At 41.7% G+C, this 14742-nt stretch overlaps 2 protein-coding genes across 10 annotated transcripts in view; one reads left to right on the top strand and one right to left on the bottom strand.

The window, feature by feature from the left end:
* DOCK4 (dedicator of cytokinesis 4) overlaps positions 1 to 11697 on the bottom strand; it is a 403168-nt gene extending 391471 nt beyond the window's left edge. For all 4 annotated transcript variants that reach the window (XM_008162515.4, XM_042861791.2, XM_042861754.2 and 1 more), the window contains exon 1: positions 11462 to 11697. In XM_008162515.4, the coding sequence (XP_008160737.2) occupies positions 11462 to 11498 (37 nt within the window). In that variant the 5' untranslated portion in view covers positions 11499 to 11697. The remainder of the gene's footprint in view (positions 1 to 11461) is intronic.
* Positions 11698 to 11813: 116 nt separating this feature from the next.
* The window catches only part of ZNF277 (zinc finger protein 277), a 76344-nt gene continuing 73415 nt past the window's right edge, over positions 11814 to 14742 (top strand). The window contains exon 1 of one of the 6 annotated variants that reach the window (XM_065556663.1): positions 11814 to 11971. In XM_065556663.1, the coding sequence (XP_065412735.1) occupies positions 11929 to 11971 (43 nt within the window). In that variant the 5' untranslated portion in view covers positions 11814 to 11928. Of the gene's footprint in view, positions 12038 to 14742 lie in introns of all 6 variants that reach the window. The other 5 variants (XM_005310603.5, XM_065556653.1, XM_065556657.1 and 2 more) reach the window with 5 other exon arrangements.

Below are 14742 nucleotides of genomic sequence, written 5' to 3'. Positions count from 1 at the left end.
AACATTGCAATTTAGGTTGTTTAGTCCAGGTTTGAAGATTCCACTCAACTACTCACCAGTAGCAAGTAGGAACCTTTCCCTGCTGAGTTGGGGGGCCTATGCCATCAATTTCTGCAGAATGTAAGCTTTCTTTACACACCAAAAAGTTTCTAGCCCTCAGGCTTTAAAGGAAGCCTTACTAGACATTTAACAGCATTTAGATTAAATCTACTAGTCTAAGGGTACATCTACACTACAGGGGGGAGTCGATTTAAGATACGCAAATTCAGCTACATGAATAGCGTAGCTGAATTCGACGTATCGCAGCCGACTTACCCCGCTGTGAGAACGGCGGCAAAATCGACTTCTGCGGCTTTCTGTCAACGGCGCTTACTCCCACCTCCGCTGGTGGAGTAAGAGCGTCGATTCGGGGATCGATTGTCGCGTCCCATAAATCGATCCCCGAGAGGTCGATTTCTACCCGCCGATTCAGGCGGGTAGTGTAGACCTAGCCTGAGGCTGATACAAATGAAGGGCACCCACCAGTTAAGTCCAGAGGCAGGAAGCCTCTGAACAGAGGCCAACACTCTTCACTGAGATTAAGGGTCCTAAAAAACAAAGGTTGACAGGAGCAATGGAGAAGCAGAGCTTCTTCCTTGCTACATCTCAGAGGAAGCTTGACTCTTTGGTGTTTCAGAGAGAGAACTTTCTCTCACTCCACAGCCAGAAGAGGGGATTGCAGATTTAACAAATAATTTGTAGCTAGAGGGTGAAGCAAAAAATGAAGCTTTCAAGCAGAGTCCATGGAGAGCATCTTGAAAAAAAAATCCCAGCAAATGGTTGCAGGGCTGCCCTTTGCAACATTATCCTGCCTCTGGACTTAACTGGTGGGCCCTTCATTCGTATCAGCCTCAGACTAGTAGGTTTAATCATAATGTTGTTAAATGTCTAGTAAGTTTGTCAAGATCTGATTTAGCTTCTGTAAAAAACTAAAAGTATACCCAGCAAAATCTAAACAATAGTGAGAGAATTTTTAATAGATCACGAAGCTGCTATGCCTTCAAAGATCAATTTATTTGTACTTTGAAATTGGCACTTATGCTTTACTGAAGACTTACAAGAAACAAACAACAGAAAATAACTCAATTTTTTCATTTTTCTACATCTTGAACACTGTTGCTTCTCCAATGGATTGAAATAATTTTCTAATGATTATTTTCTTAACAAGTGCATATGCAGTCTTAACTACACACTGGATTAATTTAACACAACTGAATAGTTTCTCTACCTACCTTTCTCTTTTATGTAATTTTGAAAAATAAAACTTAAATCTATAAAAAAGTTCACACCACAAGATTATGAAATTCAATTCCTGAATAATTAAGTGTGCTACATCTCCAGTTATTTTAGTAATTAGAAATGACTTGTCTCCTGAGAATCTAACAATTATGCTAAAAATATTTTACTATGTATTCAGCTGAGAAAAACTACAGTAAGTCTGTGTGGTCAACTACCATGCCTTCCCTTATTTAGGTGGGGAGGGGAAGGGTAGGGCAGTCCATTTGTTCAACACAGCTGAATATCTAGAACTATATCTGGCCCCGTAAAAGAGGAATTTTGTTTGCTTTAAAAGTCTCTGTTGTTCCAGGGGAAGAAAGGCTATCACAGAGTGATGACATTTTGGCTCCTGTTACAATGATTAATTATTCTATTTTTTTTCTAATTGGGGAAATAAGTGCAGATAGTGAATGGACTCTGATCAGCCTTGCACAGTACAATGTAAGAGTGATACATGATGTAAGTAGGAAACCACCACTTCTTCTGTTAATTGTATTTTTAAATTATTCCTACTCTATTTTTGTCTAGGAAGTTTTATAAATCTGACAAGAAAAAAATTGTATAAAATAACTGAAGAATTATTCAAAAGTTTGTAATATCTCTAATGTGTTTTCCCTAATTTATTAACCTTATTAATAGAGGTTCAGTGAATTAAATGCAGTGCATACATGCCCATGAATTTCAGGTTTCTGCTACACTACCGAACTCAGCAGTAACAGTTTAGTTTTCTGCCACAAACTAGAAATACAAAAATAAAACCACTGTTTACACAAATAAAATAAATGGAGCAATTTGAACTTTCAGTTAGCAAGGAGGACTGCAAATCAAACTCTTTAACCTTTCTGTGCTAGCGGAAGTGCTCATGGATGCAGTTGGCCATGGCTGGCTGCAAACGTAGGCGAGGACGAGGCATGAGCAGCACCATTTCAGAAATCATGGGTAAACCTTGTTGAGCTGCACACATCGTTGCTGGAAAGCAGGCACATTTTTATTTGCAGATAGGGTCCTTGAAAGCAAAATGCTGATTCTTAATTAACATTATTCCTTATAACAGTCACCCTTATCACCTGCAAAAATGTATAGTTATAGCTTGCATACCATCTGTGGACAATTTAGTTTAATGGGATGAATTGGAGAGCAGATTATTGCTCATGAAATCAGAGCTAACTTTAGGAACTCTACAGATTGACAGTTTAAAAGAGAAGTTGCTTCATCCAAAAATAGGAAGTTATTACAATGAGGAATTCACATCCTTGTCTTTACAGAGGACTCAACTCACACTTAAAAAACAACAACATTCCTCTTTTTATTAAATTGATACTGTTATCCATTAAAACAAACAATACAATATTAACAATTTTAATACAATAAAATATAACTATTCAACAAATTTCATAGTCTTTATCATGTTATAAGAGAAACCAGCTGATTTTCATTACTGTTTGTATAATACAAAGCAGTTTCTGTTGTGTTCTGAAGAGAGTCTGGGTTGAGGCAGTTGTCTTTCATATAGCTCATGTAAGGATATTGATTAGTTTATACTCAGTACTATAGCCTCTTGTGTGATAAACACTTGTTTTCCCTAGAGAAAGTGTCTTGTATATTCTGAGCTCATTACGCCTACCTCAGTGGAATAAAGTACAGAGTATTTTTTTTTTTGCAAGACTAACCTATTTTTGAGTAAAAGGCAGATACATTTTAACCCTACCAACAGCTATACCAGCCCTACCTTGGTGATTTGTGCCACTATGGATAGAATTTTCACATAGTTCCGATTACTTACATTTTTGGACAGCCCTGTAGGAGCTGTTTCTGGGTTTACACCTTCAGCAGGTGGGGCTCAGCTCCAGTTGTTAGTTTACATGAGGTTGGGTGAGTTCAATACAAACTATTAAAGAAAAATGCTTTTCTTTCCTATTTTCTGCTCCCTAGTACACAGACCGATCCCACATTTAAAGAGAAAGCTGCTCATACCAAATACTTTCTTCTTTCTCTCCATTGTTTTCAAAGTTTAATGGAACACTACAATCACTGGCTCAATAAGATAAAAAAAAAAACATCAAACGCAGACAAGCTGTGACAGCATCATCAAAATAATGCATCAGAAAAGGCACTTGAGTCCATTTCTCACGTACCCTTTCCTCCTCTGCGGGGGAAAAAGATGGGGACAGGCAAGCTTATCACTTATGCATTAACTTTCATGAGATCAACCACTTAAACCCCTGAACACTCAAAGGACACAAACACTTGATCTAGTCAATTTTTTTAAAGGGAGTTAGAAATAAGTTCAAGTACTATACCTTCCCCCATGCCCTTCTGTCCGTTTTTGTAATTTTACAATCACATTTCCCTACCTACTGTTTGTTTTCACACAGCAACAATAAGGGGAACAATGTAACTCAGTGTATACATCAGAGCAATTAAACAGATATTTTCCCCTCTACTCATTCACAGGTAACAATCTTAGGTGTTACATGAAACAAAGCAGGTAACAATTTTCAGACAGAAGTGTGATCTTTAAAGCGGACTGTGTTCTTCAACAACTGGAACAGAATGAGGAACATCCAGTCAGCCTCAGCAACTATTTTTCCTGACCCAGTCCAGGCTGTTTGTAGTAGAGTTAGGGCTTCTTCAAGAGCATAGTCTGCCTCTATTTCCATAGCAGCAACGATCACTTTCACTGCAAAAATTATATTTTATGTGGCCCCATTTTCTCAAGAAAAAACTGTTCACAAATTACAGGATCTGAGGGTACCTTTCCTTGTCCCTGATACTAGTCACTTAGCAGACTAATATTTGCAGCTCCCATATCCTTGGACAGTCTCCTCTGCAGCACCTGGAAGTAGGATCAGCACAATCTTCAAGTGAAGAGTTTCAGGTGGCCAAGACCCTAGAAACATCAGGTCCCTGCCTTCTCCTTCATTTGAAGAACTATAAATATATATTATTATGGAGAAACCCTGTCTTCATGGAGCTCTAACTAGTTTAGCCCCTTCAATCTTTTTCCCTTAGAGATCTGAAACAGTACCAGCTTGACATCGAAAGATCTGTCACTGGTGTCAGATCAGTGTGGCACCCCTTGGAGCTTTCATACACCATCCACATGTCTTTCAGTTGTTGATTATGCTTAGTTTCTGCCAACATCTATGTTTCCTAATATGTTTCCCTAGGAAAGAGACTATAGGCAAAGATGCTTCCAAGCTGTTTATGTGACCAAGGGGATAAAACATGATAAACTAGGGATTGAGTTGTACAGTTTTTATGTGGTTAATATTGCTGTTGTCACCAATGTGGGAAACCAAAAGACACGAGTTGCCTAGAAGGAGAATAATTTCCCCAGCATGTGAAGATTTTTGATACCTGGGAATGTGGGAGGCAGAAATCACATGAAGGCAGCCCCAGCAAAGTGAGGAAGAGCATACAGATAGAATGCTTTATTTAAAAAACCAAAACAAAAAAACCTTTCATTGATGCAGTCACATGCAAAGATAATTCATGTTAACAGTCACAAGAGAACACAATAAGAACTCCCAGACCAACAGAAAGGGAAACAAGACCCTCCCAGTTCAATCCTTCTCCACAGAAGAACCCTGAATAAACAGACAGGCCTTGTAATGAGCCCAAATGATCAAAACGTTCTGGCTGTCAGACCCAGGGGGAAAAAGGGAAAAAAATTCCAGAGTTGAGAGCTCTACACTGAAAATACCTTGTCGTCCACTGCACAAATCTAAGAATTGTCGGCTCAAGTATTCCAGCTGATCTTAACTGTCAGACTGCCTCTTTCCTGAATTTTCCCTAATATACACAAGAACCCAAATCATGAAGGGCTTTAGAAACCAAAACAAACATTGAATTATAGTAAGAAATAAGTTGGAATTCAGTGCAGTAGGGAGATATATGTTCTATGCATAAAATACCAGATAGACAAAGACATGGATATCATGGTGAGAGCCACCTCTAATTAAGAGAGTTCACACCCTATTAGTCAGAAAAGGTGGGAGGAAATAATTGTAGCCACACCTGCTATCTGAACATCCAGAATTCAACAGGACCTACTAACAGAAAAGTAAGCATAATTTCAAGAAGGGAGTTAACCCAAGGCAGTGGCAGAAGTGATATGTAACCCAGCATTACCTCACTCATATTTGGATTAAGCTTTAACCAGTTAGTTCCCATCCACGCCCGGGCACTGGAAAGTTCACCACTGGCACCGACCAGGTGCCATGAAACAGACAGAGCTTAATGTCATCCATGTACACTGATTCCATGACTTTCCAGGACCCCTTCCACAGCTGCAGTAGCTGGTGTGGCTGACCCCAGGGCCGCCCCAGCAGCTGCTCTGGTGGCCCCAGGCAACTGGTCCTGGGCGCTGCTGCCTCACAGCAGTGGTCCGGGAGCAGCAGCAACACGCCAGGCCACCCCCACCCGTAGGAGCAGCAGCAGCAGCGGGGCCCCAGGATACCCCCCGGCTGGGGGTGGCGGAGCACCGGTAAGCACTCTCCCCCCCCCCGCTCCGCCCCGGAGCAGCAGCAGCAGGCCCAGGGACGCTCCCCCTCCTCCCAGGAGCAGCAGCAGGGCCCTGGAACGGCCCTCACCCCCAGCAGGTAAGATTTAGTCGTGGGTATTTTTAGTAAAAGTCATGGGCAGGTCACTGGCCGTGACTTTTTGGTTATTGCCCATGACCTGTCCATGACTTTTACTAAAAATACCCATGACTAAATCATAGCCTTAATGATGAGCTATCAACCCTGGGTTGTTTTCAGGAGAGAAGGATGGAGGCACTCAAGCACAACTTCATCTATTCGTACCAGGGCTTTAGATATGTCACAGACACTTCGGGGTCAACAGCAGGGCCGGATTAAGGCAACCTTATATACCTCTGGCTGGTCTGGCTCAACTACTGCTACAGGAGCCAGCCCCACAGTAGTGCTGCTTGTCCCATTGTACACTCAGGTTTGGCCAACTAGCCTCGTGTCATGACATGGAGTGGCAGGGCCAAAACTATGTGAATGGCATTGTGACCCCCATGCACCAGGTTGCAATGACACTCCCTCAATTTTGGCCCCGCTGCCCTAGCCCTAGTCATGACAGAGGGTGGGTGGAGCCAAACCCGAACAGGCGAGGGGTGGGGGGCAGTGCTTCTCCTCCTCATCGCTGCTGTGAGGCCAGCTCCTGCACTAGTAACTCAGTCAGAACTTTGGACGAGGAGTTGCAATGAGTGCCTGCATGAGGGAGCTGGTCAGGAGAGGGGAGCCAGGGTTAGCCTAGAGCCCAGTGATCTGTTAATCTGGGTCTCATCAACAGTACTGAAGGCTGCTAAGCAATTCCAGAATCAGCACAGGTACCTAGGGTGAGATTTTCCAAAGGTGACTTTGATATTTAGCAACACAATTTCTATCATTTCAATGGGAGTTGTTTGGCTAAATCTCCTAGCCAGCTTGGAAAATCTCAACCCTCATCTTTGTCCTTCACCAATATCATGGGTTGAATATGTTTCTGAGCTGAAAAGTTTATTTAAGCTTGGATCGTAAAAAAAAAAAAAAAGGTTTTAAATTCAGAAAGTTATGGGTTAAACTTAAATTTGACAGAGCATGGGTGCTGTATGAATAACCCACTGGGCAACAGCCCTTTAGAAAATCCTGATGGGGCCAACAAATGAAGTGACATTAAGTGAGACAAAAATATTTTAAAAATGTAAATTGAGTTAAGGACATATCTGAAATTTGAGGTACTACCTGGATATAAGAATGAGGAATTCCGGTCATGGGTTTTATTTGTATACTGCCTTTGTTGTGTTAATTCTTTCATGCTATACTGAATGGTAGTTCAGTTCTCTGCTTTGCCATGGCCATACTACGTGATTTTCAACAAGTCACTTAACCCCCTAAGTTCCTCCCTTTATAAAATGGAGACATTCACCCTTTACACACTTTGTGAAGCACTGATTTATGGCTCAACAGCACAATAACATAAGTCCAAAGGGACTTGGCATTTATATCTGTATGAGTTTAAAAAGTGCACCGTGCTATATCGAATGACTACAGTGTCTGGGTGTGCATGCTACTTGTAAGTTGTACACTGTGTTCAGATAGTCTTAATTTTTTTCAAACTCTCCCCTCCTCTCTCACACACATGCCCCATAACTCCCCAGGTTAACATCAGCATTCAGTGACTAAATCAATATAAAATGACCATGTTCTAGAAAATGTAAGTATATTCTCAGATACAGAATTTATCAAACTAAAATGCTGACACATCTGGCATTGTGCAGTATGTGGAATTATTTTTTTGGGGGGGGAGGGAGTAAATCTATTATTTATATTTGGACTACTCATTTAGCAATCAACTGAACTTTTTTCCTCTTTAAGCAGCATGTACAGAATAAGCAGTGCATTTTCTTTATTACAATTACAGGTCTCAGGTTTGCACCAACTAGTCAGAATTGGCTTTGAAAGATGCGCCTACTCACTGATTTATTGTGTGCGAAATATCCATAGCTATATAGTCTTGATCAAACCACTTCTGATACTTCTAGAGCCGATTATACAGTGTAGTTCATGAAAGTCCTATGAGATCCAACTCCATTTGTGATTTGTGTAAGATGTTTAACAGGCACGTCTACCACTTTCAGATATACTCACAAAAATTCCAAAATTGCACCTCTCCTACCTTCTCTTCAGACTCTCTATGCTAGGCTTTAAGTGTTATTTGTAACTGGACAATGTTCTTTTATTCAGTATTGCTATCAGTCCAGTTCTTTTATTGAGTACTGTTATCAGTCTGACACAGCAGCATGAGAAAACAGAAAAGAGTTTCCCTCCCTACACAAGAAAGAAATAAAGCTTCTTGAATGAAAAATATACTGCATATATTGCATACATCTTCATCAATAGCATGCTGGAGGACAACTTATTGCAGATTCCATATGAAGGCAGAACATGACAAAGATAAAGCTGCCCCACACCAAACTGGGGGTAAACCTTAAGACAATGTCCAACTCTCAGCAGAAGATTAAGATTTTCTGCAAGTTTAGACCTAGAACCTTTGCACCATGGTTTACTATCACTCATAACGGACATGCTCCTAACCAAGTCAGTATGCAGTAGCCATTATTAGTTGAATTGAGAGTAAAGCAACCTGGTCAACGAAAAGGAAAAAAAAAAAAAAAAACACCTCTCTGCAGCTAGCTGGCAGTAGTTTCATAAACATAGAAGATGGGGAAGATTGTGTTACTCATGTATTAAATACTCCTTATAGTGAGAGTCAGGCTATGCAAGTGAGCAACAGCCACCTGGTTACCAGCAGTCCCTCAGTGCAACTAGGTGGCTGTTGCTTGGTTATTCATCCATTTTGGCATGCCACAGTAGAAGCGTGGATCGCACAGCATGTGCTGCAAAATTCAGATTGAAAATGCAGATGAGATTTGACGTTGATCTGAGCCCTGCGCACTCATACAAAGGATACATATGCTTGGTACAACTAATCAGGATTCTCAAGGGGATTTTATAATGTACCCATTTTACCAAGGCAGTTTAACATGCCAAAGTAACATAGAATAAATGTTCAGAAACATACCATTTTCTGTGACTGGAAAAGGAATAGTTTAAGCAAGTCTTTGAGGTAGGATATTAGATTTTGAATATATAAAATCATCTTCCTAAGAAGCTTGAGGAAATACACATAGGAGGATATTATATTATTTTCCCATATCCCACATCATCACTTTGTGTTGCAAATTTAAGACAAATTTTTGTACTCAGAGTGCTGTTGTTGCAAGGATAAAGTTTATATAATGTAGATTGTAAAATACTATTCCCAAAGCAAGTGAAATGGTTTAATATTTCAGCAGTTTGTAATGATGATGCACAAACAGTGATGGGATGCTACTGGATGAAGAGTATTTTGGATGGACTTTTGGAGGCAAGTGAAAAAGAAACACAGAACTGGATATTATATATAAGCAGCAAAGGAAGCTTGAAGATCTTTATATTTGTTCTTGAGTAATCCAAAGGGGGTGGGGGGGAAGAGAGGAAACGGGACACTTATTGAGATTACAAAGATACTTCTCCTGCAGTCACAAGATTTCTGCCAACACTGGCATGCACAACTAGATGCTCTTGGTTAAGTACTCAAGCAAGTACAGAGTACTTGCTGGCACAGAAAAATTTAACTGAAGAATACTATTCAATTGTTCAGCAGCCACAGGCTAATTATTCAAATAATGGAGGGACTGATTTTGTTTTGGGTTTTATCAGTGGAGGGAGTAGATAAAAAAGCAGATTACTAACAATCGTTTTTTCAGATTGTAAACAACAAAAAGGAAGCTATGCTTCAGCTGTGCAATATTCTCCTTCACTCAACAACAAAAATTGAGGGGAGTGCTGCAGCTTGAAATACTTGACTGGTAATATCCTACATGCCATTCCAGGAAATCCCAGAGTGGATTTTAAGCCTCTGCCCATCCTCATAAAGAAAGCGGACTGGAGGACTAATCGATATCTAGCAACCCAGCTGTGACCTGGCACATAAAGAAGTCAAGAAAATAAATTATAGAGCTCATGAATGGGATTTAACATTTGGAAAACAGCAACATCTGGGATCAACTCCAAATGGGACATAGTCATATTGAATGAGTCTTGGCTCCTCTACTAATTGTTAAACAGAGCGAGATTACACACACACACACAGACAACGTCTTTACGTTCCTCGTGGATTTTCCATAACATACACAACTCAATGTACAAATATAACCTGGATATACAGACAGTTTCTTGCAATGCCAATGATCTACGAAGCACCTCAGCTACGTTTGTGTGAAATGGCAGCTATTGTCCGGGTCGAGACATCAAAGCCGATCAAGTATTAGTGGTTTTAATAGATGGTGTCAAAAACTACAATGAGTCTCTTTAATCGCTTCATAAGTCAGTTTAATGGGCTCTAGAGTCCTGCCCTCAGGCGGAGCTGAACAAATAATAACCAAGTGCAAATGACTTCCACAAATGTCACTTTGTTTTGTTTTTACCAAAAAAAAAAAAAAACCACACAAACAAAAATCCCAAACAACACACACTATATGAAAGATACATTTTTTCAACATTTATACAGTAAGCTTTTTTTTTTAAATAAAAAGTGTTATAGATACAATAGTGGGTTATTTCCCAATCAAACTGCTAGGATTTCAAAATTGTTTTATTGTTGTTAGGGCTGTTTATATAGCTGGTAGGAAATCTTAGCCCTTCCAAAAAGTATCAGTGGGATCAGGCTGAATTCAGTAGTTGAAAAGGAAAATATGAGTTTTAAATATGCAACTAAGAGGAGGGGGCAGAGAAGGAGGGAAACGTTCCCTATTCTGTAACTGGGGCCAGGGGAGAAAAGAGATGAGAAAATCCAGATTCATCAGTCAAACATCTAACGTCCTTTGTTGTTCACCTTTTGAATAGGAAGATGCTATGCTGTCTCTCCTCCTCACAAACAGGACCTTGAACTTCAAATACTAAAACACATTTCCCTGTCTCTGTGTAATCCATTTCACAGCCAAACAAAACGTTAGCATTGGAAGTAAGCTACTGTCCTGATTAAATACCACACACACACACACACACACACACACACACACACACACACACACATACAACTGCGGACTGGTGCCTGTCTCGAAAGATGGCAGTAGCTTAAACTGAGCGTGCCCGTTAAGCGGAATACCCATTTTTAAACAATTGTGTGGTTTTCTCTCCCCCTCTCCTCCCTCCGGTGCTGAGGCTAGTGGGAAGAGGAGTCTCCCGACAGGGCTGTTTTACTGAGATGCTATTCAATCCTCACAGACTCTTTGCAGAGGCGATCAGGCTATAGGGAGACTTATGCTTTCCAATTGTGTTTTGTTCATAACCTCCACACACACACACACATTTTCAATCATTGCAGCTATTCATTGCACTGGGGGGAGGGAAGGGGTGTGATAACAGGGATCCACTCCCTCCCTCCCCACCTGACACATGAACCAGCAGCGTCCGCTTGCAAACTCCTCGGACAACGGCAGAATTACAGGCATGTCCCCACCCGGGAGGTTTGGGGAGGGGTTACATTCTTATCGCCACCTGGACCAGCCCCACCACGGCAGGGCACCAGTGCCAGCGGCCCCACTCACCCACGCCGTATTTCTCGTGCTCTGTAGGGATCCACATGCTCACAGCGTGGTTTTGTCCCTCTCCGAACAATGAGAGCAGCGGCGGCCAGCGAGCCCCTCTGCCCAGCGCCGCCGCTGCCGCTGCTCGGCGGGGCTCAGACACGCTCCTCGGGCGCCAGCGGAGAAGTCATTGTTGTGATTGACTCAGCCCCGCTCCCACGCCGGCCACTCACAGCCACCGCCCGCCTCCCCTGCCCCGCTGCATGCCGGGAAGCGTAGTTTCCCCGCGGAGTACAGCGGCGAGGGGTGGGGCCCAACCAAGGCCCTACCCCCTTCTGGAGTCCGCTTCCTTAGAGCGGAGAGACTGCGAGTCCCGATGAGCTCCGCGTTCTGAAGGCGGGGCTGGAGCCCTCAACGCTCTTTCCTATTGGTTCAGGCGCCGTTCCAATGCGCGCACGTCACGCCAGGGTCCATCTGCGAACAGCGGCATGGCAGCTTCCTCAGGCGTTGGCGCTGCGGCTGACAGAGGCGGTGAGTGTGGCGCGCTCCAGCGTGTCGGGACGGGACCTCTTCTGTTCAAGCGTCCTGTCCCTTTTAGTGAGTCTAGGTGCTTACATGGAAAGCGTGGGTAGTACTGCAGCATACCCTTGTGGGGGGGTCCCTCGGCCAAGTTAGACGTGAGCACTGTCCCCGAGCCTTATCATCATTACTTATTAATACTTCATCACAACACATTACAAAGGTGGGCAATCAAAGAATATGAAAACAGCTGCAGTCTATCACACAACTGGCAATACACTGTTCAGAACGTATGCCAGAGAATGGATGCTTAACTGAAAAGTACAGAAAAAAAATCGTTTCTAATGCCAAAATAGGTAATGTACATAGAAACCCTGCCAATGTTGACCTCGCTAACCATCTGCTGTATATTTAAGAAAACACACCATGAAAGGTAGATGCTAATAGAGTGAGAAGTCAGTAAGGTCAGAGCAGGCAGCTTTTAACCCATGCAGTAGAACGTACTATCTTTCAGAGTGGTAGCCCTGTTAGTCTGTATCAGCAAAAACAACGAGGAGTCCTTTTGGCACCTTAGAGACTAACAAATTTATTTAGGCATAAGCTTTTGTGGGCTAAAATCACTTCATCAGATGCATGGAGTGGAAAATACAATAAGGAAGTATAAATACACAGCATATGAAAAGATGGGAGTTGCCTTATTAAGTGCGGGGGGGGGGGGTCAGTGATAATGAGCCAATTCAATTCAGGTGGAAGAGGGCTAGTTTCAACAGTTGACAAGAAGGGGAATACCATGGGAGCAAAAATCACTTTTGTAGTGCTAATGAGTCCAATGTAAGCAAGGCGGCCCATTTTAAACAGTTGACAAGAAGGTGTGAGTATCAGCAGGGGGAAATTAGTTTTTGTAGTTACCCATCCACTCCCAGTCTTTATTTAGGCCTAACTTGATAGTGTCCAGTTTGCAAATTAATTCCAGTTCTGCAGTTTCTTGTTGGAGTCTGTTTTTGAAGTTTTTTTGTTGAAGAATTGCCACTTTTAAGTCTGTCATTGAGTGTCCACAGAGATAGAAGTGTTCTCCTATTGGTTTTTGAATGTTATAATTCTTGATGTCTGATTTGTGTCCATTTATTCTTTTACATAGAGACTGTCCGGTTTGGCTAATATACATGGCAGAGGGGCATATATCACATTGGTAGTGATATATCACTATCTTTGTGGCTTTTGAACTTACAGGTACCATTGCCAAGCTTATCCTCCACCTATCACAGCACATACATAGCTTGCCTATACACAAAAGCTGTATCACATTATATATACTACTAATTAAAGCGATGCACTCCTCTTGTCCCCCTACACAAACTCAACCCCTAGTGTGGATGCACTTGTATTGGTTAAAAGGTGCGTTATATCAATATCGTTATTCCTGCATAGGAAGGGGAATAAGCTATACTGCCCTTTTATACTGGTATAACTGCATCCACACTAGGAGTTGTCCCAATATAACTATTTGTGTGTGGGGGGAAAAACATACCCCTAACAAAAATAGTTATATTGTTACAAAAACTGAATGTAGGCCAGGCCTAAGAATCAGACAGCGCTCTGGTAAAAGGAAAGTTAGCCTGAAATCTCTGGTGTGGAAGAGGTCTAAAGCCACTTACCGTACTGCAGAGTAGGTTTGTTCCCACTGGGGTTCGGAGATCTAACCTAGAATTTTTTTCTGTTTATTGTTAGTTCTTTTCTTGTGTTGAAGTCAAAGTATCCTAGCTCTTCCACTGAGTTGCTGTTTTGTTTTTAACAATGCTTTGTGTTTAGGACTTTCAGTCTTTCTTCACATCCTCTTAACAGCAGGTGCACTGCAATTTGTCTCGCTAAACCAGGGGTAGGCAACCTATGGCACGTGTGCTGAAGGCGGCACGCGAGCTGATTTTCAGTGGCACTCACGCTGCCCGGGTCCTGGCCACTGGTCAGGGGGGCTCTGCATTTTAATTTAATTTTAAATGAAGCTTCTTAAACATTTTTAAAACCTTATTTACTTTACATACAACAATAGTTTAGTTATATATTATAGACTTATAGAAAGAGACCTTCTAAAAACGTTAAAATGTATGACTGGCACGCGAAACCTTAAATTAGAGTGAACAAATGAAGACTCGGCACACCACTTTTGAAAGGTTGCTGACCCCTGCTCTAAACACTCATAGGTATCAGTGAAAATAGCTCTTCTGCCCAGTATAAAGAGCCTGAGAACTATGACAGGATCCAACTGCACCTTTGACCGCCCACCCTCCGATCTCTTTGAGTGTATCCCTACCTCCCCCAGAATAGATAATCATCAAGTGATCGTTTCCTTGTCACTCATTCCCAGCTTCTGACAAACAGAGGCTAGGGACACCCATCCTGGTTAATAGCCATTGATGGACCTATCCTCCAGGAATTTATCTAGTTTTTTTTTTAACCCTGTTATAGTCTTGGCCTTCATAAAATCCTCTAGCAAAGAGTTCCAGAGATTGACTGTGCATTGTGTGAAGAAATACTTCCTTTTGTTTGTTTTAAACCTGCTGCCTACTAATTTCATTTGGTGACCCCTAGTTCTTGTGTTATAAGGAGGAGTAAATAACACTTCCTTATTTACTTTCTCCACATCAGTCATGATTTTATAGACCTCAATCATATTCCCTCCTTAGTCATCTCTTTTCCAAGTAGAAAAGTTCTAGTCTTCTTAATCTCTCCTCATACAGAAGCCGTTCCGTACCCCTAATAATTTTTGTAGCCTTTTTCTAAACCTT

Source organism: Chrysemys picta, chromosome 1 (genome assembly GCF_011386835.1).
Source record: "Chrysemys picta bellii isolate R12L10 chromosome 1, ASM1138683v2, whole genome shotgun sequence".
In the NCBI taxonomy this organism is placed as follows: domain Eukaryota; kingdom Metazoa; phylum Chordata; order Testudines; family Emydidae; genus Chrysemys; species Chrysemys picta.
The sequence above is the reverse complement of the archived record's forward strand: the minus strand, read 5'-3'. Positions and strand labels throughout refer to the sequence as shown.